General features: G+C 41.7%; 1 protein-coding gene across 1 annotated transcript; it reads right to left on the bottom strand.

The window, feature by feature from the left end:
- Positions 1 to 73: 73 nt before the first annotated feature.
- On the bottom strand, positions 74 to 25,710 carry atm (ATM serine/threonine kinase). The gene is made up of 63 exons (XM_020642885.3): positions 25,586 to 25,710; positions 25,228 to 25,341; positions 24,985 to 25,103; positions 24,365 to 24,510; positions 23,962 to 24,126; positions 23,664 to 23,829; positions 23,339 to 23,571; positions 22,908 to 23,077; positions 22,591 to 22,769; positions 22,014 to 22,385; positions 21,686 to 21,889; positions 21,370 to 21,471; positions 20,941 to 21,175; positions 20,725 to 20,856; positions 20,434 to 20,559; positions 20,238 to 20,324; positions 19,949 to 20,135; positions 19,000 to 19,193; positions 18,830 to 18,909; positions 18,474 to 18,629; positions 18,155 to 18,230; positions 17,698 to 17,840; positions 17,459 to 17,576; positions 17,183 to 17,353; positions 16,845 to 17,020; positions 16,504 to 16,747; positions 16,019 to 16,134; positions 15,758 to 15,884; positions 14,999 to 15,198; positions 14,724 to 14,898; positions 14,291 to 14,449; positions 13,983 to 14,115; positions 13,775 to 13,870; positions 13,510 to 13,681; positions 13,266 to 13,407; positions 13,008 to 13,184; positions 12,690 to 12,867; positions 12,455 to 12,560; positions 12,128 to 12,286; positions 11,888 to 11,996; positions 11,441 to 11,529; positions 11,221 to 11,323; positions 10,908 to 11,056; positions 10,682 to 10,786; positions 10,467 to 10,586; positions 10,064 to 10,298; positions 9,774 to 9,944; positions 9,487 to 9,606; positions 7,627 to 7,847; positions 7,298 to 7,505; positions 7,062 to 7,187; positions 6,771 to 6,911; positions 6,519 to 6,657; positions 6,081 to 6,163; positions 5,474 to 5,614; positions 4,665 to 4,781; positions 4,348 to 4,497; positions 4,036 to 4,201; positions 1,955 to 2,041; positions 1,538 to 1,652; positions 1,067 to 1,130; positions 822 to 964; positions 74 to 735 (listed from the first exon to the last, which is right to left on the bottom strand). The coding sequence occupies exons 2-63, from the start codon at positions 25,297 to 25,299 to the stop codon at positions 555 to 557; spliced, it is 9,276 nt and encodes a 3,091-aa protein (XP_020498541.2). The 5' UTR covers positions 25,300 to 25,341; positions 25,586 to 25,710; the 3' UTR covers positions 74 to 554.
- Between the last annotated feature and the right edge of the window lie 138 nt (positions 25,711 to 25,848).

A 25,848-nucleotide genomic window follows, 5' to 3' on the forward strand; every position in this document is an offset into this window, starting at 1 on the left:
GACTACATCATGGAAAGGTACTACGCTTAATGAAATGAATACAAGACAACACAAAAAGCTTCAACACAAAAGCTTAAGAATCAGCTGAACCTCAGCTGGACGTGCACTTCAGCTGCAGTTTATTTTAAGGCAGATAATATGATACATTTCAAAGGAATATGTCATTGGTAAAGACCTTTGTGTATTTCTGGACAATAATTGTTTCATTCTATAAAACACCTACACATGTTAAAACGTTTACATTCAATCAGTTGTCAATAGGAAACTGTCTTGCCTTTACAGTGAGCATGTCTTCCCTATTCATTTCGGCGACACAGTTTTTGGTCCTTTCAAAAATATACAGAACTTCGAACAGTCACAGATTGCTCAAACAACCAAATTGGTGACCTCGGTTGTTGCAAAAATAAATGCATGCATTTGACAAGGTGACTTCATTTTCTGTTAAAGTGCAAAGCAGCAGGGTGACACCTGTAGACATTTCAACTTTTAAAACAGTTTAACTATATAACAGGATTTTTCTGGCGCAGGCAAAGCCTTTTGCATTTTTTCCAGGTTTACACCCAGGCCTGCCAGCCAGAAAAGAGTCTACTGAGGTTTTTGGGGTCCATGGCTTGTTGGATGAGAAGGTTGACCTGCCCCCCGACGCTGAGCACCGTGCCCTCCTCCACCCCCTTCAGCTTCTCCTGCAACCTCAGCAGCACCCGCTCTGCCACTTTGTTGAAGCTCTGACTGTCACTGTTGAAGGTAGAGAATGAGGTGAAGAGGCATAGCTTTGAGAGTGACACAAACAGTGACACACACACACACACAGACTTACACACCTGGATTTACGTTGGTTGTCGATGTCCTCTCCACCCAGAGTAGAGCCGAGTGTTGCGTTGAGCTCCTGCTGTTCGTCATGCTGCAGGTAGAAGGCTTTTAATGGGTTCATGGTCCAGTCGAATAAAGGGTCATACAGCAGCACCTACACATGAACACAAAGGCAATGAGGTAGGGCAATTTCAGAGATTTAAGAGCAGCAAGGAGATGTATGTATCTGAGTGACTGTCACTTGATATTTTTTTACCTCTACAATAGTCACCAGGGCTTCCTGAGAGCTCCTCATCACCTCCATTGTCTTCTCACAACATCTGGGCAGAGACAACACAGTGAGTTCAGCCAATGAAACATCGAACATTGACAGCAAAGCATACTGCAAGAAAAATCAAAGGCTTGAAGTATGTGTTTTGTAATAGCTTTAACAGATGTTTATTGTTACACTTCTTTCATTTGAATTAATTCACAGAGTCTGCAAACCAACGTTTTTTTTTTTTAACTTCTCCTACAGATTTCTTTTTTTTTAAAACCGTTGTCATGAATATTATTTATGATGGCTGACTGGAAGGCAGAGTATCAATCTTAACACACGTGGCATGATTTGGAAAAACTTCAGGACCACGCCAGGTAATTAAATATGTGCTTTGAGGTAACTTTGTTTGTAGCTTGATTAAGGTTATGATGTTAAAAGTTGTCCTGACAACAACGATCTTTTCCACACCTCCTGAAAACTCCCTCCACTCCTGTGATACCCATCCCGTCCACAATGTCTCTGGACAATCTGAAGGGGACGGTCTCGGGGGTGGGGAGGATCTTCCCCTGCTCAAAGGCCACACCTGAACACCAACAGCATGCAAAGAAAAAAGAGGAATGTGTCGGTTACAACAGTTTATTCTTAAAGCCCTGATATAAAAAAGTAGAGATTTGAACTGCGCCGGCTACTTCAACAAGTATTACGCTTCCCAGTTTAGCTCCCAATTTTCTTTGTCTTATAATGGTTTATTAGAATCACTATTGTCTCATTAAAAGATGCACTTTTATCAAACTTTTTCTAGATTTAGGATAGGTCGACTTGTCTTACGTAAAAAAACAGGAATAAACTTTCCATGTTAACAATTTAATGAGAGAATCGTTTTACCTAAATCAATGTGCACCAGCTCAGCAGTCTGCTCATCAATCAGAATATTCTGGATGTGTCTGTCTCCCAGTCCCACGATGTAACCAACTACAGGGAAATCAGAAAAGTTACAGGTCGTGTTCATTTTATACTCTCAGAATGTGTTCTTGTATCACCATGTGTCACCACAATCACAAATGACCTGACTTCAATAACTTATTAAATTAGTTGTCACAAGGCTTAAGGCTCATCACTGCATATAATAAACATGACTTTAGACTGACACCACCAACAAAAAAAAATCATCATTTCTAATTGAATGTAGGCCTGCCTCCATTACTGTCTAGTTTCAACTGACTCTTCTTAACACAAAGACTTCTTTTCATATTAAGTATCACTTTGATTTGACCCTTTTTATGTATACCAAGGACAGAGGATAAACATTGGAGAGGGGGGTTATGAAAAAAAAAAAATGTTATGGCAGGATCATGATCACGGCTCTTTTTCAAACTGATCTTAAAGACTCATTTACAAGTTACTGATCAGCTCAATATTAAATGCACAAATAAGCTGAGAAGTTGAGTCTATTTAAAAAAATGTCTTTTGTCTTCAGCAACATTCTGTTGGTCAACACAGGAAATAGTTCAATATTATCCAATAGTTGGCAACAACAGGAGTGGGGGTCTTGAGGTCTCCCTCAGAACATTTATAGCACCAAGCATGTCTTTCCATACATTCTAATATTTTTTAATGCATTTTATGAGCCTTTTCTGCACCACTTTAAAAGTATGATTGAGTATTGTGTCCTCTTTTGTGTCTTTAAATCTATTTTAGTGTTCATCAGGTACATTTTCACAGAGTGATGCATTCATTTGAAAATCAGTTCTTATGTTTCTGTTCTATTTTAGCCCTGCAGAATTCCTACAGCTTTAGCTTCATCAAAAGTATCCTTTGTTCATATGTCATTGTTTATGACATTACTGGATTTACTTAGGCACAATGTGATTATTTGTGACACATGGTCAAAGTAAGTTTTACTGAAATCTTGAAGTTTTATTCATAGAGGGGTCGGGATAACGCTGATTAACAGACACACAGTCACCATGGTTACTCACTCTCACCTGCCTGCTACACACTTGAGAGTAAAAAGAGACTGACATCACTTCAAGCAGCATGCATGGAAATTGATAATGAAATATTGGAAATAAATGATTGTACTTTGGCTCAGACCAAACTGATATCATTGCTTTCCTCCGTTTCATTTCTCCATTCCGTTATCACTACAGGTGAGCTTTGAGTGAACAGGCTTGTTAGTAACTTGTAAAAAACCAAGAGAGAGCAGAAAAACACAGACAGCTAAAGTCTAAACAACAGGATTATATCTCTGATCGCTGACTGTTTGTCTGAGCTCCACTCTCTGTTCGACTCGAAGCAAAAAGTTCACGATCACATCTTTTGGACTCATTAAAAAGGTTTGTTGTGTCGCCATCCACAGTGCAAACCTTAAAGGGGACATATTATGAGAAATTACTTTTACAGTGTTTTTGAACATATATTTGGGTTACCCGAGTGTCTACAGACCCACAAAGATGGATTTATTTCACATTTTGTGAAATAAAATCATCCAGTCCTTTGTTTGTAGTCTGCATAAGTCTTACAACACAGAGAAAAACGGAGCGTTCAGAGAGAGCTGGTTTATACAGGGTCACAAACCTCCTCTGGTGCTTGATTCATGTTATATTTTGATCAAAGCACAGCACAGATGTTTCATTTAGACCACAGGGGACTGTTTGAAAATGTAGAAAAGGGGGATAATATGTCTTTTTTAACTGTGTAAACTATGCTAATAACAGTTTCTTGAAACAGTTCCAAATAACTGAGATGGATCTCTTTTTACAGACTTACTATGAAGTTTTGTTTTTAATTTTTTGCCATGAATCCCGCTCTGCTACAAGGCAAAAGGGGAGGAGCATAGAAACGCTCTACGAAATGCAACAGATAGAATGTAATACCATATCTCTGCTTTGGAAAAATGTTCAACACATTCAAATCCTTTCACGATCTAAGATCGCACACCTTGATAAACATTCAGCTGTCTGTACCTATAGAGGAAGTGGCCACACTGCGAGTGTAAGCCAGACGTTTCTCCATCCACACAGCAGGGTCCAGGAAGCGTTCCATACAGAAATACCTGAAGACCGGCCTGAAGTTCTTGCACACCTCGCTGTAGGCCTGGAGCTTTTCATCAGACGATAGTCTCTGAGCTTCCTGTAAAGACAGCACAGAAGGAGGTTAACAGGATTCTAGTTTCTGTCAGGTGGGAAGATGCCACATCTAGCTCTGCATTTGCACACATAATAAAAAGGAAGGGAATAAAACAGATAGACAAATCATTTAAGAAACAAAGGCAGTACCTGCATCTTCTTGCGGCAGGTGAGATTGGGCAAGTCCTGAGGTCTGAAGCGTTTATGGGCTCCTTTATTAGGATCCGCCAGAAACTCCCCAATAGGCACAGTGCCTGAACACCACTCCAACAAGCCGCTCCGCTGTGAGAACGGCACCACCTGGGACAAATTTGATTTGAGGCAGTAATGGATTTTCATGTCAACCGCTTTGGTCACACAAAGAAACCAAATAAATCTCTAAGAGCACAACCAAGTCCTGATATATTATTCTTAAATTAAAGTGAACAAGTGAAACAACAGACGCATAAATAAATTATTTGTTCTACCTTGTATCGTCTGATGTTGAGCTTTCTCTTGCGAGTGTCTGTGTTGCGCTGCAGCAGCATGGAGCACATGCTGAAAACCTGCTGCATGACTGCGTCCTGTCGAAGGTCGTCTTGACCCTGGGCGCAAAGATCCCCAACAAACAAAACACATACAGTAAATTATAACATCCAGGAGTATTGAGAAACTTAATTTATATGACGTAGGACTTTATTAATGCTAATGCCATGGAAAGTATAAATACAATAAAAGATTTTTCCCTATCATGTGAGCTCTGGTTTTCAATTGTTAACTAGTTTTGACCCACAGCATTGCCAACAATATTTAAGCCTGTAAAATATCTTTGATATAGAAGACATCAGACCCTGTCAAATACCACAGAAAACCCCCACAAAATATCATACGGAGGTAAAAGATCAGAAAAGCTGTTCTTTTTCCACGAGCCTCTTGCTTGGAATAGGGTTAATTATTAGTCTTTAAGTGTCTTACAAGTGTTCCCACAAACACACACACTCACTCATGCACACAGTGAAGAATGTCCCCATTTCAAAGACGTGAAAGTCTGTTTGTGTACTAAAAAAAAAAACTTCATATCCTGGTACAAAAACAAAATGAATTATTAACAACAGTCAAACTGAACTGAAAAAGAACTGAATTTAAGGTTGGTCAGACTTAATTAGCTTTATCATCAAAGTGAGGGCTATTGTTTAGATTAAAAAAAACACACATGGGCGACAGAGAAAAATGTCTTTGCACATGTTTGTAAAATAAAGTCAACCTCACCAAAAGGCAGACAAACATCCACACCCACCTTCACCAGCTGTCTCCTGCTCTTGCCGTCTGAGCCCATACAGTCCAGGATCTTGGGCAGGTTGACTCCTCCAGCCAGGTGATAATGGGGCACAAAGGATCTGACAGTAACCAGGTTGTCATAGCAACCGGACGGATCCACCTATTAACACAAAATACACAATTAATAAACAGGCCTTAATATTTTGCGTGGGACAGGAACAAAATCATTCAAAATAGCCAACAAGTCTTACGCAACATGGACACAACAGCTGAGATCTTTGTTTTCAAATGACTGATGCAAAATAAATCCACAGATCATATTGATGTGAAATTCAACTGTTATATCAATCAAGTTCAAACAAATCAATTTCCTTTCAAGCTGATGTACAGTCTTTATCACATCTCTTGGAGCTTGCTGTGGCTCAGTGGTAAGTCTTTTCTTAACGAGAAGGTCGGGGGTTCCATCCCAAGCTCCTGCAGTACTGATGGACACCTTACATAGCAGCCTCTGCGATCACTGTGTGCACGTGCTTTGAGTGGTCTGACTTGAAAAGCGCTATACAAGCTCAAGTCCATTTACCTCATCTTAAAAATGATGAAAGTTGGGACGTTCATTAATGTTATACCTTGATCTCCATCGTGGGGATGGCAACTTCATCTAGGTCTTTGATTTGCATGATGGGTTGGTCCGCAGGAATGGCAATCGCCCCTACAATGAAACAAACACATAAAGATTTAAGTACCTGTTCTACTCAGACAAACTAACACAACGCATATATTACCTAACCTATATTCATAACCTGATGAAATGCCATGAAGAGTTTAGATGTGTGTAACGTCCTTAAATTCATTTGGCGTTCTTTTTCCAAAAGGTGAAGTTGGTCAACACCAGGGCTGGTTTTACGGTTTGAATGGGGCTCTCCTCAGTGAGCGTACACACATCACAGACAAAGAAAACAAGGCAAACACACACAGTGTCTGGATTCAAGAAGTTCAAGAAAAGAATCCTAGAAGCTGCGCAATCTGTTAATGTTTGTGTACATGGCTGGCTTGATCGTACTCACTCTTCTCAGTCTTGTGCTTGCTAGCGTCCATGTTAGCCAGGATGATGTAGGCATCGCACAGACGTTCAATCCCTCTGACCATCTCGCCTCTCTCTTTCTTGATTGCATGAATGATCTTCCGGGCCACATCTGTACGCTCCTGCACAAAAAAAAAACTGCTAACATGAGAAGAGGTGCTAGACCAGAGGTGCTTAGAGAGCCCTGCAGTCATTGCTTGAAGGGAAATGTAGAAGCATCTCAGGAAAGTCTAACCAAGTCAAATGGTGAGAGCTGCTGTGGAGCGCTCTTAGACAGCCGGGACCTGCAAACGTTCTGGTCTTTGTTGGCGTTTACCAAGGCGAGGATGATGAAGAGTGTGTGGTGAGGGTGCTCCAGAGATGCTCTGTAGATTAGCTGGGATGAAAGAAATCAACTTGAGTCGGGAATGCAAATCTATTGATCTGATTACTTGTGAATTGAGTAATACATGTTTGGACATATTTTCATGAGACTGATTTTATAAAAGGTATGTGCTTAACCAGAATTAAGAAAGTTTTCTGTTACTTTACTGAGGACATCATGGAAGCCTGTATCCTCAGTGTTGCCGTTTGCCATCTTGGTACCCATTCGAGCTGCCAGCTGATACATGAGAGGCAAAAACTTATAGGAAGGGATTTGCTTTACCCCTTTCTAGAAGACAAAAAAAAAACCAAGAATATTAAAACATTGAACTCATCTTTATTAACTGACTTTCATTGCAAACTAAAAAAATGAAAAATAAATCAGGTGTGATAACTAACCTTCATCATTGCATTTACCGCCGTAACATCAGCGTTCTCAAGCCAGAGGGAAGCCAGGCGGAACACCCAGGTGTCGTGCTCCTCACCTTGCCCCAGACATTGAATGTAGTTCTCCACCGCCTTACACAGGAAACGCTGCTTATCCGCCTGCAGGTTGGACAAGGCCTTCTCATCCATCTCTAGCTCTTTCTGTACCCTTATAACGTACCTGTGAAGTGAGATTGAGTTACCTCAAGGATTACTTTTTATATAGTCCAGCAAACTTTTTATAAAATGGTTATTCCATGATTTCAAGTTTATGGGGAGAAAAAAACTAACTCAGTACAGACCTGTTTTTTATTGTCACTTTACGCTCCTTGATTAAGTCCACTTCTTCTTTGGCCTTGTTCAGCAGTGCCTGCTTGTTCTCAAACTCAGAGGAGGTCATGTATGTGACGATGCTCTGGTACTGAGCGTCAGAGAAGCGTGCCAGAGACAGGAAGGCCTGAGTACGCTGAGCTTCCAGCCTCGAGTCCTGGACTCCAGACTCCTCCTCGATCACTTCCACTGCCTGATAGAACAGCACAGAATAATAATTTTACATAATTGAAAAGCTCAATCAGCTCATGGGACAGAGGGAGGTTGGAGTTAAAAAAAGTAAAGAAACAAGAGAACTACTTCTGCTACATAGTAAATATGGTAAATGGACTTGAGCGTATATAGCCCTTTACTAGACTTCTTCTGACTACCCAAATCACTTTTACACCACAGGTCACACCTACCCATTCACACAGTGACGGCAGAGGTTGCTATGTAAAGTGTTCATATAAAAATGTCAAAGAGGCATGCAGATCCAGGAAAGTTGAAGTACTGGGTGCTGGACAAAAAAACATCCAAACATAGAAAAGGTACTGAGTCTGTACACTAGATGCTGCTCCAATTAAATTGAATTTATGGAATATCACGACATGTCAGATGAAGGGCGAGGGCCCGAAATGTTACAGGTGATACTCAATTTAATTTGATTTAATTGGAGCAGCTTCTGGTGTGCAGACTCAGTATTTTGTCTATGCTATGTAAAGTGACCATCACAAGTAACTAATCCCATTCATACCCCGCCGACGAAGCAGAGGGAGCAACTACGGTTTAAGTGTCTTGCCAAAGGACACATTGGACATGTGGCTGCAGGAGCTGGGGATCCAACCCCCGACCATCCGGTTCAGAGATGACCGGCTCTACTAACTGAGACACAGCCGCCCCAAAAGCTGCTACATGCACTAGCAAAGTTCAAGAAATAGCACTACAAAACAATAAAAATATCTTTCAGTATGTCAGTGTATACAGGCAAAATACTGTAACGAACAGCGAGTCAATTAAGTACAGCTTGAACACAGATTCAGTCTTTGACTCTTTATAAGCAACTTGGAGAATGTACCACTAGATTCCAGTGCAAACAACTGTGGTTCAAACCATCCACATTGATAATAACAGCTTAATGACATTACATTTAAATTACCTTACGTCCATCATCCCATTACCCACAATTCCAGGTGTTTGAACTAACATGCCCACCTGCCGGGATGCTACAACAGATTAAAACCAACACTGGCATATGAGTTATTTAATTTCATCCAAATAAATGTGCTTTACATGAAGAACATAAAATGCAAACAGAAGAAATTTAATCTTGGGAGGCTGTGGCTCAGTTGGTAGAGCCATTGTCTCTCAATAAGAAGGTCAAGGGGTTCGATCCCCAGCTCCTGCAGCAACATGTTCAATGTGTCCTTGGGCAAGACACTTAACCCTGAATTGCTTGAGTATGAATGTGTATGAATGGGATTAGTTACTTGTGATGGGCTCACTACATAGCAGCCAATTCCATCAGGGTGTGAATGGGTAGGTGTGAAAAACGCTTAGAGTAGTCAGAAGAAGCGCTATATACGCTCAAGTCCATTTACCATTTCTTAACATCATTGTTGTTGAGTGTGTATGTAAGTGAATGCTGGCTGCCTGGTGATTGGTAATCATTTTACTTTTTTGACACCTTATTAGTTTCTGTTTCTGACTGTGACCCACAGCTGCTACAAGAAAACACTTCTGCACTCCAGCTGATTTATACAAAAAGAGAAATCTGTTAATACTCTCAAAGCAAGAGAGAGGCTTGATATCTGTCCATAAAACCAGCCTATAATCCTTTAACTTCCTCCTACCCTCTCAAGGTACTTCTCCAGAATAACTCCCGGGCTTTCCAGGCAGGTCTCAGCCAGCCAGTTCCCACACAGCCTGAGGCTCTCTGTGTAGACCGGGACCAGAGCAGGATTCATATCCACCTGGGAAAGAAATACTACATTTAAAAGACAGTTTAATGAAACTTCCTGAAATTTCAGATTTAATTGAAGGTAACAAAATGTCCAATGATAAAGATGGTTGGAGTGTAATAGCATTGTAACACACACCAATGTTCCGTTATAACCAAGTCAATGTGTTTGTGCATCACCTTCCCCTCCAAGTTGTGTATCATCTGTCTCAGCAGGCCCAGAGCAAGTCCCTGCTCGCCCTTTGCCCAGAACACCTGGGCTTCCTCCAGTTGCCATGACGACACAGGCAATGACAACCGGGACTCTCTGGTACCTTGCTGCTTCATCTGGAAGACTGCACGCTCTGCCAGCTGGACAATAATCACAACACCGTGAGAACTTCTGTGAGAAGTTTATTTTTTAACATAATGACAACTTAGAAAGGAAACATTGTCTTTAATCTGACCACACACTCAAGTTCACGTTCTACCTGTGTATTCCCAGCCTTGCGAGCAAGCCGGCAGAGCTCCATGAGGTGGTCAGTGAGCACTGAGCTGAGGTACTGAATGCTGTCGGGGTCTTCCACCCTGCACATCAGGGTGTGCTGGGCAACAGAGCGGGCGGCAAGAATGGGCTCAACCAGAGCAAAGTCACTGTCAACAAGCAGTTGCAAGTGCTGTCGCCACTGGCTGCAAACTTCCCTCAGGGTCACATCTGAGAAGGGCCTGGTTTAAAAAGTACATCAAACAAACATTCACTACAGCAGACAATTTTATCAGCCTACATCAATATGGGAAGGGAAAAGACTCAAATTTCTAAAAAGCACTATGAATCCTCAGGACCCTTTTCAGTAAATATGCTTGTTGTTACTCGTGTATGAATGCTTTTATCACCCAGAAAAGAGTTGTTTAACACTCTCCAGCTCCCTGATGCTCTGCAGGTTCCTGAGAGCGGGGTACAGAGAAGAGACAGCCTCGAGACTTCCTCTGCACAGTTCCTCCACCCCTGCACTCCTGTGGAAACCCGCAAGAACAGAGATGGGTGATTTATGTTGCCAGTGGAGAATTCAGATTGAGTACAAACTTGAGCACCTAAATGGCTACCATACCTGGCCTGTTTCATAGTTTCGTCAAATATGGAGAACTCTTTGTCTCTCAACGCTTGCAAGGAACAGAACATTGATTCATGGAAGCCTGGTTTTGATTTGTCACTCCTGAGAAACAAACAAACAAAAAAAAAGAAAAGGTATTTAGTGAGCGATTCCTTCTAAATCTTTGATGAGACGTCTCAGTTTTATATGTCTCAGCTGTAGCCGGCTTTCTGCTTGGCCCCACCTTTCTGTCAGTTCACAATCCCACTGCATGTTCCTCCAGGCAGCCTGAAAGCGAAGCTCGCTTAGCTCAGCTCCCCACTCAACTCCTTCACTCTCTAGACCCCTCATATAGGTGGCGAGGATGCGGCTTAGACCAAAGTTCTGCAGGCCCTGTGGGTGTGACGAGAGAGAAGACATCACCGGTGAAAAAAGCTACAAACCTGAAATGTCTCATCAAGTAAACAGAACATTCAACACAGTAACTTCACATTCTGGTTAACGTACTATATAAATGTGTATTTTTATCAACGGCTGATGCAGCTTCATCATCTTACCTCTACAATTCCCACTTGTCGCACGACGTCTGGCAGAGTAGAGTGGAGGTCATAGGAAGCCAGGGCCTTCCCCCACATAGCCTCATGCTCATATGTACGGATCCTATGAAGTGTGAAAGCACACGTTTTGTATGTCTGATAATGACTGACAAAAGCAGAGCCATAATATTAAAAAGGTGTGCAGGTTTTTACATATTTACAGTACTTATTGATTTCTCACCTTGTCAATGGACTGGTCATTGTCTCCCCACCACAGCCATACAGACTATCAGGCTCGCCGATGCTACGATACGCCCCGATCAGAAGCTCCTACAAGAGAAACATTACAACAACCCATTATAAATCCCAAACCAAACCCAGTTAATTTTGTCACAAAATCTCAAGTTTTTGGGCCTCTTCCAGTCCTTTAACAGCAGAGCTGTAACAATCTCAGTTAAATATTGTTCTAAAAAACATAGGACAAATAAGTACGCTAATTCCTTAGGTTGTGAATAGTGTTGCAAGTTTTCTTGTAGGCCAACCTGGAAGGCAACACCATTGCTCCTCTGATTAAAAGGCAATGGGTTGTTTTGCAAAATGCTAGCTAATTCATAGATTTTAACTCATTCATGCAGTGCTCAATTTAGATTTTGTATGGGCAAAAACACATGTGACATTGAAAACATACCTGCAGACTGATTTTGGTGTCCTCCATACTCTTCTCAGTCAGGCTGGAGATGGTGAAGTTCTGGCTATTCTCATCAAAATTGATCTTGCGTGTTGCTCTAGACTTGGTTCTGCAGAGTTTGTAATACATGCATTAAGAAAAAAAAAAAGTAGATGCTGTATTTGTACTATTATCTGGTTAATATCATCAAACTGTGCAAACATACGTATAACTCCTACAGTACAATGTCTTCTTGTTTACCTGTGACTTTCCTCCATATTAGCTTTGATCTTATCAACATAGATCTCCGTGTACAGCAGAGCGGTGAAGTGAGCTGAGCAGGACTGAGCAGCTTTGGCAACCTCCAGGTAGTTCAGTTCCAGCCAAAAATTGGAGTCACACACGGTGCCACAGGAGGAGCTGGAAGAAGCCAGTGTTTGTTTTAGAGACAGCCCAGACAAATCATGTCATTTAACAATAGTGAACACATATCAGTCTGCCATTGGCTGAGCATGTCCAAACTAATGCAGAGTTCCCTGAACAATCACTTTAATCTAAATCCTTTTTGAATAGCATAACATTGCAAACCTTTTAGCTTCAAGTGGTCTCTGTTGGTGTCTCAGATAGTCAACAACAGCAAGCATGGTGCGCAGAGAGGTCTTGTCGTACAGACTGTGGCTGGCAGTGTCAGGTTCTGTAAATGATTGGAAATGCTTATCACATAGATTTCTTCCATTAACTGTCAAAATGAGGGCAAATAACTGTGAATAAAAAAAAAAACAGTGATTAATGATAATTACTATGTGGCACACTTCTGGCTTACCAGAGTCAGAGTCGATGGGTGTGGCAGACCGACTTGAGGCCTGAGCAGTTCTGGAATAAAAGCTGAAGAACTCTTGAATGTGGGAGGACAGCAACTCCCTCCATGAGCCGTCAGAGTCCTCAAGAAGGATGGAGTGAATGATGAGGGGCAGCAGCCTCTGACAGCAGTCCACCCTTACCTGAAAACAGACAGAGGATTTGGGGTTATAGAGTGTTTGGAATTCAATTTTCTAAAAACAAATCAAACACAATCCAAGATTCTTATAATATAAGCGAATGGTTTACAGAGAAACACTGATGACACTGATAATTTGCTCACCAGACACAGAGGACGAGACAGCAGCAGAGCCTCACTCCTGACTCCTCCACTGTCGAGCAAGGATGTGCACAGAGTCTTCAGCCAGGCCTTGTGTCCACCTTCCTGGAGAATCCAAAACTCCTGGCTCTCCAGCTTCTCCCTGGCATCCGTCCTCTCCTCGGTCGACACAACTGCCACCTATTCAGCAACAACAGTTGGTGAATGGACCCAGTGGACAAGGAACTGTTTACAGTACTGTAAAAGACATCCCTAACCCACCTTTGTTTTGGCCTTTCTAAAAGGATTGAGGTAAGCGAGCATGGTGTCTCTGCTGTCTTTGTGTTGCTCCCAGAAGTCGACTCCAGACTGAGTGGCGAGGATATTCTTCACACACTGAGCAGCTGCCTGCCTCACCTCAATACTGAGGAAAAAAGAAACACACAGAAACAGTCAACACAATCTTGTTGCTCTTCTATGTTTATTAATGAAACCTTTAAACCCTGTGATTGAGAAGTAGCTGTACCGCTGCTGGGTGAGTGCATCGTTCAAGCAGTTGAGAATGATGTACAGACACTGTGACTCGGTACAGGTGAAGAGAGACACTGCTCTTTCAAAGAGGGGGTCTCTGCCATGAAGCAGGGCAATGGTGGAGAAATCCATAGGACCCAGTTCTCCCAGACAGCTGCCTGCTACCTCTGTAGAAGAGTTGTGGTTTTTAAAACTGAAAATGATGAAGCAATCAAGACTTAGCAGAGACTTTTTTTTTTTTTTTTTTTTTTAACTCATACCCAGAATTTCAGCTCCTCCGGGGTGGTTTGCTGCCAGTTTACAGAACTGCAGCAGATTGAGAACTAGCTTCACCAACACAGAGTTAGTGGGATCAGCTACAAGGAGAGACAGCAGTAGAAGAAAAATAAGCAGACGACATGTAGAACAAATCTCTTTAGGCATATAACAATACACAACTTTGAGAATTTTTGTTGCCTGCCATCTCACCGTGGCACTCTTTCAGCAGCTCTCCAATCTGTCTCTTGTTGTCACGCAGCTGTCTGGTCAGCTCCTTCAGACCCTCCAGCCTGGTCAGAGGTAGGCAGTCACAGGACGTCACAGACAGAAAATGGGATATCTCCTGTAGTTAAACAACATGGAGGATTTAGATAAGTAATGACATTCATTTTTAATTGATGCCAAACAATGACACAAACCAAACCAAGCCTGATTTACCAGGAAATAAAATCTACATATCCATCAACAGAACATATTAAAACAGGATACTATTACTTGGATTTTCAATAGAGCGTCACCTGTCGGAGCGTAAAGGTCCCATTGTTGTATTTGAGCTGCCGCTGAACAGACCGCAGCTCTTGGAAATCAGGCAGGTCAGGAAAAGGCTCCAATCTGCTGATGGCCCCTTTTAATTTCTGCTTATTTTCTATCACAAGAAATCGCAACAGACTGAGCACCTGGAAAACAGAGAAATATAAAATGCAGGGCGCACAAATGCTGAAAGCAGTGAATATATTTATCTCAGTCTAGATCTACAGTAAGTGTATTACAGGGAGCGAGACATGTGGAAAACCTGGGGGCTTATATCCACTATAACCTGTAAGTGCAACTTTTGCAAAATGCTGTCCTTCTTAATTATTAAGCATGTTGTGTTTTTTAAAAAATATATATTTTCTTTAAATCAGTCAATTGAAATACCAACATTTCTAGAGTTGGGTCACTGTGACTTACCTGCTGCGAGATGGCAGGCAAGCTGGTCACCTGAGCTGTCAGAGTCCCAATGATGACCTGTAGGTGGCAGTCTAGAGCATCATCACAGAACTGCAGCGCTGCCCCACACACAGAGGTCAACAGATCACAGCACAGAGAGAGGCTTCTGATCGAAACCTCATCACACTGAACTGGTCTGGGAACGGGACCGACACAGACACAAAATGATTCCACTTCAGGTGTGAACACAGTGTCTTCTATTGTGTTTGTAAGCTGTTCAGTACACGTGTACCAACCTGCTGTTGATATGGTGAATGAGTGTATAGATGACGTCTCTGAGGACAAAGGCCCATGCTCCTCCCAGACCGTCCTTCACCTCTCGGAGCAGCAGGTTGACAAACAGGTGATACATGAGGAGGATGCGATGGAGTTCATAGCTGTTGGTCGTCTCTGCAGCTTTTTCGCACACTGCCAAAAGAATCCTCTGGATGGAAATCTACAGTCCAGTAAAGGGACCACAGTCACAGAAATATTTTGTTAGATATGGGAAACAAAAGCAGTGAAACACTCTAGCCTTGTTCACACACAAACTCCTGAAGTTTTCAGGATGAGCTGCATGTTTGACCACGAACAAAAAATTTTTACTTAAAAAAAAAAAAAAAAAACTTTTTCGAGAGTTTCTCCTGCCAGCCCTGAAGTAATTTTACCACATGAAGCCTAAGTGAGCTGATGTTAGGACGCAGCATGATAGCATGATTTTTTTGCAAGTATGTTCTTCTCCACTTTTCAGTTGATATTGTGATTTTGTCGAATTACACATAGCACTGATATAAGGCAAATATTGTCATTATAGTGTCATTTAGTGGTCTCTGTTGCTCTGTCTGAAATTATTTTTAAGTCATATCTTGCCTCAGGAGTCCCCCTGCCCCCACTTCCCATCCAACAGGGATAGTCTCTATTCTCTATTAAATGTTTAGGAGGCTTAAGAAAGGTAAAACCATTCAATCAATGATTTGATAAGTTGTGTACAAGAGGTGATAACTCAAACCTCTTACCGGAGTTTTTGACAAAATGGTAACCAAAGACTTTTGGTTTGTACTGTGGCACATGCTTAGATAGTCCAGCGTAGCTTTAATGACATAGGAGCTGAAGTATGGTGGGTTTGGTGCAGGGTCCAGTTCCCTGAGGGATAGAAAAAGGTAATTCAGTCACCAGACTCTTTCATTATATAATAAATGTAAATGTATAGAAATATATAGACTACAGACTACATGAGTGCACCAAATCTTATGTTATATCTGCATAACTTAAGTCACCCTATAAAGCGTTTCAGGTCTCCTCCGTCTCCTTCAGCCCCACTTCCTTCATAAAGCGTCATCAGCAGCTCCACTACTATGTCAGCCAGGTTACTGTGGATCAGGTTGTCAATTTGCTGTGTAAACAAGCCAAAAAAAATTCAGACTATTAAGAAAATGAAGCATTAAAATACTTACAGACACACTACAGGGCATGCAACCTGGCATTACCCTTTTCCTATTTTTGTACCAAAAAAGCCCAAGTCAGCAAGTTTTATATAATTCAAATATTTTACATAAAGGCCTCTGTAACATAACATTATGACAACCTCACAAAAGCACTTTCCTTATATACTGAACATAAAAATGATGTTTTCTCCTTCCGTCTCAATTCACTATTTTAGAAGGTTGATATATTATTTTTTGTTTTGAATGTTTCATTATATGATCAAATAAAAATAACTGACTCAGTTCTCACAGAACATGAAGATGAGTCGGATGTTTACCTGTTTTCCCAGACAGTTGGCATCCTTAAGCAGATCGTACACTCTATGCGCCTTCTCTCTCTGCTGTGCAACATGAGGATCCTGGCCAGACGGGGCAAAGTATGGCAGGATATTCACCATGATCTTGGGGAAACAGTCAGCCAGCAACTGTTTCCAGTCCTTCCCAAGATACCTGCCGATAGACTTCACCTGCTCAAAGTCATCCAGGATGACCAGGTGGGGGATCAATACCTGGTAGGAAGAGCTGTGAGGGGAATCAGGGTGACAGGGGTGTCGGATGTTAACAACTAACCTTGATGATTGTGTTCATGTGGAAAAAAACAGGTGAGTAATTTACTCACTTGTAGAAATCTTTGACTGTGTCGTGGTCAAGGAGGGGGTAGGGAAAAGATCCAAGAGTGTAGCGGTCATCAGACTGTCTCTGCGCCAGCCACTCAGCCACCAAGTAGTATAAGTGAGAGCTGACAAATGTTTTCACACTCCTGTAGCCCAGCGACCTGGATACACTGCACAACATCTGTGGGGAGGGCAGAAAAGGTTCATCTTAAAGTGCTCTTCCATTGGTTATTTGTTTTATAGTCAAGAAGGCTACTGAAATAGAAAGCTCTATAAAGCGTTGGATTCTATAATAAAGCTGCGTTTAGTGTTTCCAACATACACAGGGCCCTTAAAGTGTTACCTTTTTGATGAACTGTTCCTCGACATTGTTCTCCTTGTAGGACTGGAAGAGGGCAAACAGAGCCTGCTTTTCACAAACTGGGCTACAACACAGTACAACAGACAAACTCTTCAGCAGGGTAACTTTGCGGTTAAATGCCTCGTCCTGCTGGTTCTCTGAAGAGCTGGTTCTCTGTGGAGGATCAATAAAAGAAGCATTCAGAAATCCAAACTGAGGCAGAGCAAAAACACAGAACCCTAGTTCTGATTTTGTATTATATCACATGAGTTAACTTACTGGGAGCCTCATTCCTTCCTGAGCCTTTAGGTAAATGGCCTCAAAAGCTGCCTGCTGTTGTTTGAGCGGCAGCATTTTCCTCTTATCTGGGTGCTCTGGGTTCCTCTCTAGAAACAATCTGGATAAACAGGAGGATAATTCTGACAGTCAGATCGAAGATTCACTTAATGACCTTCACTCTTTGATTTAATCTTAAACTTTTTCTAGTGGTGCTTAGTCCACCCTCCAGCTAAAACTACCTTTCCAATGACACGGCTACAAGCATGCGGACTTGGTGGTGGGTATCTGCAAGGTAAGATGGAAGGATAGCAGATATGGGATGGTCTTCCTCGTTCTCAGGCCCTCTGATGCTCAGGACCGCCCACTTACAGCACGGATCAGCCTATCAGAAGAAAGAGATTCCAAAAAATACAAGAAGGACTTAAAGAACGAGACATATATCGGTAATCAAGAGGATATATGTGAAATCTTGAGGATCTATTTTATCATTCTGCAGTGTACAAGTGTTTAATTATCAACTGCAAGATTTGATTTCTTTAACAATTGTTAAAGTCAAGACACAGTGAAAGTAGCTTTTCAATCAGAAAAACTCCAGCTTTGCTTCCAGCCAAACATATAAAATAGCTCACTGTGGCTTATATAATTGAATTCACAACATGTTGTTGTTCAGACCAATAAAACAGTAAGAGAGCTTACCTCCAGCAGTGCAACAAAACATCTCACCAGAGCAGCTCGCACAGTTGCTATGCATTTCCCGGTTTGGCTGAGGAAACTGAAACACAGAAAAGGTTTTAAGTCAGTATCAAAAGCCAGATAACATGCATGTAAATGTAACTTTTGTAAATGTATGAAGATTTGCATAAAACTACAACTTGTGTTTGAAGTCTTGTACTGTAGTTGTCAATTCAAATGAAACTGAAAGTAACTCGGCCATCAAACGTTTACTTCCTGCTACCAAAAGAGGATTTCATTAACACAATCAGTTGATGTTGAATAAAAACATAAAAACACTAACTAGAATCCAGACACCACTTGTAGCAGAGATCCCTGAACATGTCTCATTTCCTCTGCGGTGTGTTGGGTTTCTCCCAGGCTCTTTATGGAGGGTATTAAACCCAGCAGGACGGCAGCACAGAGCTGTTGGTCCTGTCGGTACTGTGAACACAGTTCCCTGTAAATACGGGACAACAAACAAAACAATTAGGTAAAGCACATGATTACATTTAAATTCATTTTCTAATTATGAAACAAAAAAGGATGGGTTTAAAACAAATCACTCACTCAGAGAGGCATGCTCAGAGTTAACATTTTGTTGATAACACTTCCATATCAAAATGAAAATAAGTAAGGGTCACAGAAAAATGTCCCTACGCTAGAGGACGAAGCAGTGAGTCAAATTCCTCGGGGGAGAGCGAGTCACCAGCTGGCAGCTTCTTCAGCAGGACCAGATACTGGAAGAGATTCACATACATAAGCATTCATCAGTTGCACCATTACTTTCTTGTGCAACCATGATTCTCAACATCAGCCGCTACACCCACCATGTTGAGGTGCACGGCTTTGCCAAAGTCAATTTGCTCCAACAGCAGCAGCAGCCTGCGCCGCACCTCCTGTGGTTTGAAGAGAAGACGCTGGACAGGCTGGACGGAACCGCATTCACACAGGAACTCCAGGACTGCAAGGAGAGCCAGGTCCTGGAGGGCCATATGATCATCTGCTAACATACTTTTTGCACCTGAAGTACAGAAGAACAAAAAGAACATCGTCAAAGAGATTATTGTTGCTGAAATGCGATTGGAAAACATTCTTAAAGCTGTATAGTAGTTTCTATCAGAGGGGAGGTTGATTGACTTGTAATGGTTTCCCCAATTTTGCCTTTAAAATGTCACAGATTGATACTGGAGATACATGATCTGCTGTTCAGGTAAGCTAATTCAAGGGTCCAATTTGTGTTGTAATGTCACTATAAATCAGGGGTGGGCAACTGGGGGCCCCCATCAACCCTCAATGTGGCCCTCAGGTCAATTTTTACACATGAATTCATTGGAAACATGAAGAAAACATGACAAAATCTGCCATGAAATTGTGAAAACCAGAAATATGTCCATAATAATATTTGATCACTGGTATATGTTGAGTTAAATTTGAGACATAATTGACTGTAATCGTTTTTGTATACTACAGTTTGACCCTCTGGCAATGAGAATTAAATGAATGAGGCCCTTGCTGTGACCAAAGTTGCCCATCCCTGTTTTTTTTTCTAATCCGAGGGATGACTCTGGTTTAGAGAGCGAGTGATGACGTGTGGTCGCAGCAGGGGTCTGTTGACCAATGAATCCTGCTTTGCTAAAGGTTTGTGCAATACCACCGTTGCTGAGCGCCTGCTCTTGTTGGATTAATGTTGTTACTCTCAAAAAGATGTAACACGGAGTATGTTGTACACCTGTTTTTAAAAAATAAAGTGATTGATAAGATGGAATGACACGTTACCTGGCCCGTAGGTAGTGTCACTGTTGTCTCCTGTCTGTCTCTGGGTTCCATTGGTGCTGCTGTGGGACTCTTCATCATCTTCAAACAAGTCAATGTTGTCCCCTTGTTGGGTTTTAGTCATGTCCCAGTCACCATCCATGTGAGTGTCTTCTTCCACAACACTGACTCTCTTAGAAGCACTGATTAACTGAAGAGACAATGTCGTAAGATTATATTACATTGTTATTTTGAAATGATGGTAAGTTCTTTCACCCAGGGTCACATAAATCATACATTTCTTATGACTAACCAACATTTTGCAGATCTCAGCCAGTTCACTCAGGAGACTAGCAGGCAGGATCATAAGGAAGAGACTGTAGGAGATGGAACAAACATCCTGCGGAACAAAGAAAAAAAAAGATGGTTGGGTTGTCTAGACTTGATTAATCTTACTGCAGCTGATATTTCAGCATGAATCAATCTGTCATGATGCAGGCGTCCTTTACCTTGTTTTTTCTGCAGGTGGACTCTGTGCAGAGCTTCATGACGGCTCTCAGTGTGCTCATCATACCTTCCTCCGTCATCTTCACTTTCACACTCGAAACAAAACCGCTTAAGTCCTGAGCCAGAACCTGGTAACAACAAAAAACAAAACACAACCAAAACAACAACATTTCAACATTAACAATGTTCTTCTCTGATGTAATGTTTTGGGGATTGTTTTGGTAATTAATCATCCTAAATCAAGAATGATAACCTACTAGAAATGTACATTTAAATGTTTAGATGCATGATACCTTGACTTTAGTGAAGAGCTGTGATTGGCAGGCCTTCTCCTCACTCAGACAGCCAGTGGAAATATAACCTGCTAGAACACCAGTCAGCAAACTGGAACAGCGCACCAGGCACTCCGGAGGGACGGACTGAGACTGCACAGAGAAACTCAGAATTAAAACCACAATTCTCTGAAACAACAACACAGACAAGTAAACTCAGTATGAACTTCCACTCACATCAGGAGAGTAGCAGTTTAGAAGGTTGTCAGCTACACAGAGCAGTGATTGTTCCAATTTGTTACTGAGGCTTGGGACATCAGAAAATTGGGCGTTAGTTGAAGCTACGTTCACAGAATCCTCAGTCTCTTGCATGTCTGAGGGCAGCATGCTGAAGCTGAACTGCAAATACAGCCTCTCGATCTCCTCCAGATTGTCTTTGGCATTGGAGGAGTTTTGTTCTTGGAAAAAGGAACTACAATAAAAGATAGAAAATGGAATACGTTAAAATATTGTCACAGTACAAAGAAGATGGAGAAAGTTGATACCAACACTGAATGTCTTTTAAGATACAAAAAACCATGATGCCAAAAGAAGATTTTGCAATAAAGGGGTACAAGCGGTACTTAAAAGGTAGGTAGTTTTGGTCTTAAGGATTATTTCCCTCACCTTTGTACTTCATCGATTCCCTGCAGAAACATCAGGCCAGTTCTTGTGTCTTTCAGGGTCAGGGAGACCAGGAGGTTTGCTATTAGATTGTAACAAAAGTCTCTGCAAACAAGAAAAAAACATATAATTCCAGACCTAAATCCCAACAATCAAAGAAAAGATGGCTATATCCCGACAAAGACTGTAAACGTTTTTTAAACTGTACATTTTCTGTTTTTATAAATGCAAACAAAGATTCCACCAGAGAACACCAGTATGTAATTTATAATGTAATAAGACAAATTAAGTTCACATGAAAAGGCAACGCAGCACCAACCTGCAAATAATAGGGTGTGGTCTTGAGCTTTCCTCCATCTCATCGCTCTGATCGGACATCAGCAGCCAGGCTGTGAGGGCCTCCTTCAGGGTAATTGACGCATGTCCATCTGTAACTCCCACACACTCCCACGCTGAGCCCATGGTTAGACTTTTAGGGACCTGGAACTTCAGCAGAGCCTGGGCTAGACAGAGAGCAGCACTCCTGTGTGGCACAGAGAAAAGAGGGCTACTAAATGCAAAGGCATGATGACTGTGTTATTAGGATGACTCAATTTGAGTATTAACAAATACTCAAAGTTGTATATTTAGAAATGGTGGACACTTACTGAGATGGTTTACACACTGATCCAAGATAAAGCTTCCAGAATTCTCTGTCTACATTGATGAGTCCTCCGTGGACTATAGAGCTGAGCAGGTCCAGGCTATCGACCACTGTCTGAGGTGAACTGACCCCTCGCAGTGCAAGAGCCCACACCCGACCCCACAGCCTGCCCAACTCTGTCCTGTGGACTTGGACCCTCTCTGGGTAGCGAGCCTGGCACAAGGCCAAATCCCTCAGACAGCGCATTACATACGTCCCCCTTTCTCCTTTCCGCTGCTCTGCCAGGAGCTGGTACAACACAGACAGCAGTGGGACCAGCTCCCGGCTGGGCACCATGGATGGGTACTTGGAGGTGAGCACTGAAGTGATCTGCAGCCTGACAAGAAAATATAAGCTGGGTGAAATAACTTGAAATGATCTTTGGTCATTCATTAGATCAATCAGAGAAACATCAGGCTACTTTGTGTTTTTCTGCCAAAAAAACAAACAAACATCAACAATAAAGACAACCATTCAAAATGTTGAACTCATTACATTCTTGTTTGCTTTTAAAGGTTCTTTTATTGATGTGATTTTCATACCATGGTATCACATCAAAGTCACTATGCTGAGGCTGAAGACTGTCCCTGAGGATCCCCCAGCCCAGTTCAATACGTCGTCGCTTGCTAGCTGCTCCATGCGTCGGACTGCCCATGGGGGTCGCTCTGAGGGAGGCCTGAGTCACCTCCAAGACGTGGGTGTCATCATCATCCCTGAACAGCTATATGCAGGAAAATAAGTGCGCTTTCATATATTCTGATATTTCTCTTATACAAAAGTGGCTATACCATTTCAAAATAATAACATGAATTAACAATATTATGTTCTCTCTGCACACTTGAGACTTGATCGCTGTTACCTGGTGACAGATGTCAGCTGTGAGCTCAGTCAGATTGTCTTTGACAGCGATGTGTCGTGTCCCTGTGACATACTTCCCTCTGCTGCCTATTTGGCTGATTTCTCTGATTAAGGCATCATACAAGTTGTAAAGCAGACATCGCCATTTGGCCCAGTCCTCTGCATAAGCATCTAAGATATAAGAGAGAGAGGAAACGTGGTTATTGCTTTTAGACAGACATACAGTATCTGTTTGGAAGCTTTAAGATATTTTGCTTTAAACCATGAGTTTACATTTTGATGTATTTTTGCAAAGAAATCCCTGATTTCAGCCACTAGTTGAATAGATTCAAGGTAAAAAGCTTTATACAGTGTTTTGGTTACTGCAGCTTGCAAAGATTGTTTTGGATGGGAATCTATTAGTGTGCACTCTTGGCTGACAGAGATTTCTACCTGTATCCTGTGTCTTGGCTCCTTTGGGGTGATGAACACAAATCTGCAGTTTAAAGAACTCCACGATCTCCTCTTTGAGAGCTGCGCTGGGCCTCATGTCTGCCCAGACATACAGTATGGAAGGCAGAAGCTCCTCTCCTAAATGACACACCTTCATCCGACAGTTCATAGCCGCGGATCTTAAAAAGATGTTGAGAGCTGAGAGGAGGTGAGCAGTCAAGTGCTTCTCTTGCCTTAGATTGAGAAAAAATATCAATGATAATAAAGAAGTGCATTGTGTTCGTATGTACATATTCAACTGGTGTACATCATGCTCATGTTGCACCTGGCATTCAGCAGTGCTTTGGAGAAGAAGCTGAACAGAGAGTTGTTGAATCCATCAGTCTGCATGCAGCAGCCCTGCACCAGCGTGTGAATGACTCTGCTAACCAACACACGGTTGATGGACTTGGATGAAGAGTTGTAAAAGCCACAGTACAAATCCAAAAGACCTGAGGATCACAACAATGAAGAAAGGGCATTCAGTAAACTAAGGCAAGATGGCATTACAATAGCATAATTGTTTATGACATTTTGCTTAAATTGTTATATAATCAATCTATAATGCAGATGAATATCCCAACCTTCCCACTGCTGTGGAGTGATGTCACACCAGTACTTGCGGACAGAGAGGACATCCTTCAATAGAATGCTGCTATAATCTTCTCCATAGGCTGAACAGCTGAATGAACTCTGAAGGACATCCATCACATGTCTCAGCAGCTCACTGCACTTTAGACTAGGCCTGCCTGCAGAGAGAGAAACACTCAACTGCAGCCTCAATATGTTCAAAATATTCATCTAGATTTTTTGCTGTATGCTGCTCTGTTACGGTTACAACATATATGATTTCAACATACTGTGTACAAGATACACAGGTAATATTATATGAAACAGTTTTATATCCATTCAACTTACAATTGTACTCTTAAAATTAGACTTAAATTTGCCGTTTCAAACTAGATCTTGCAAAGATAGTGTCCTTACGTTTGTTTGCATAACGAATGAAGTATTTGATCAAGCTGCACGTGTCAGCCATCTTCTTCTGCCGTATGGCCAGAGTAGTTGCACTGACATTGGATTTACTTGATTGCATACTTTCTGTCTCCTTCTGGACATAACGCTGCAGAAATCTGACATGGAAACAAGAGCACACAAAACAGAATAAAAAGTACATAATCAATCAAGAGGATTCTTTTTTTGACAAATGACTGAAGCCAAACAAAAACAAGAATTCTTCATCAAGTACTTAATTTGAATATGTAGGATTTACAGGTATGCATAACATTTTTGATTCCAGTTATAAAATGCCAATGACTATTTGGTTTCTAGGCACAATAAGGTTTGCCACACCTGGCATTAACCTCTCACATTAATCTGTGAATGACAAATACACAAAAGTTACAATAGATTAATACAGTGGAAACACAATAGACCCATTTTTTTTTTTATAGAAAAATAACATCAAGCCTAAAAGTCTAAGTGAAGATGTGCAAGAATAGCCCACATAATCACATAAAACCAATGTATGACCAGTATTGCAATGGAGAACTGTATTCGTTATATTTGTCACATGTGAAACAGTGCAAATATGCGTTGACAGGTACCTGAAAACAGCATCCCATGTGAGTTGCTTGGAGCCTTTAGCTTTAATACCAGAGGTACGATCCAACTCCTGTACAACCTCTGGAGTTTTAATGAGCCGCCTGAAGCGTTCAGCTTCTTTCTGGAGGCACAAAGAGAAGACACAACTATTACAGCATATGACTTATTAGTAGTGCTAGCAAAGGCTTAGAGCAAGAGATCTCAAATCTGTTTCTAAAATGCATTTAGAAAGCAGCTGTGATTACCTTCCTCTCTGTAACTTTGTCATTCTCCAGCCCTCTGCAGCAGACCAAGAGGTCATGAAGGACAAGACTCATGCTTAACAATGTATGGGGGACACAGCTTGCATCAGTAGACTCCTTTGCATGACAGGAAAGGATGTTGACAAGAGGGAGTTAAGTTTTTCACACACAATCGGCCAACAAAAAAACAAATAGCCTTGATGACATCTCATTTCAAACACAAACTATCTACATAACATGAGACGTGAAAATCAGAACTCACATTTGGCCTTGTAAACAGGCTGCTTTAGCAATAAAACAGTAGTGACAGAGTAGTTTAACTTAATTCACAAATGTTCATTCAAGCACTCAGTTTACTGACCTCTTATGACTGCATTGCATGTCACCTCGGACTTTTAAATAGACGCAGATGTAACATGTGGTCCTATGTTGTTTGAGTAGCATGCTGTTGTGTTCCTGACAACTTCTCCATCTTGCCGTGCGTTAGCAGACACACACCCACACACACGCGCACGCACACGCACAGCACGCAGGAAATTCCCGCCCCGGCGTCAACAGCAAAGAAGACACGTCACTTCCTGGTTACGGCTTGAAGCGAGTATGTCCTGTTACCTTGGTCTTAAA

The sequence above is a fragment of the Labrus bergylta genome, chromosome 11, assembly GCF_963930695.1.
Source record: "Labrus bergylta chromosome 11, fLabBer1.1, whole genome shotgun sequence".
NCBI lineage: Eukaryota > Metazoa > Chordata > Actinopteri > Labriformes > Labridae > Labrus > Labrus bergylta.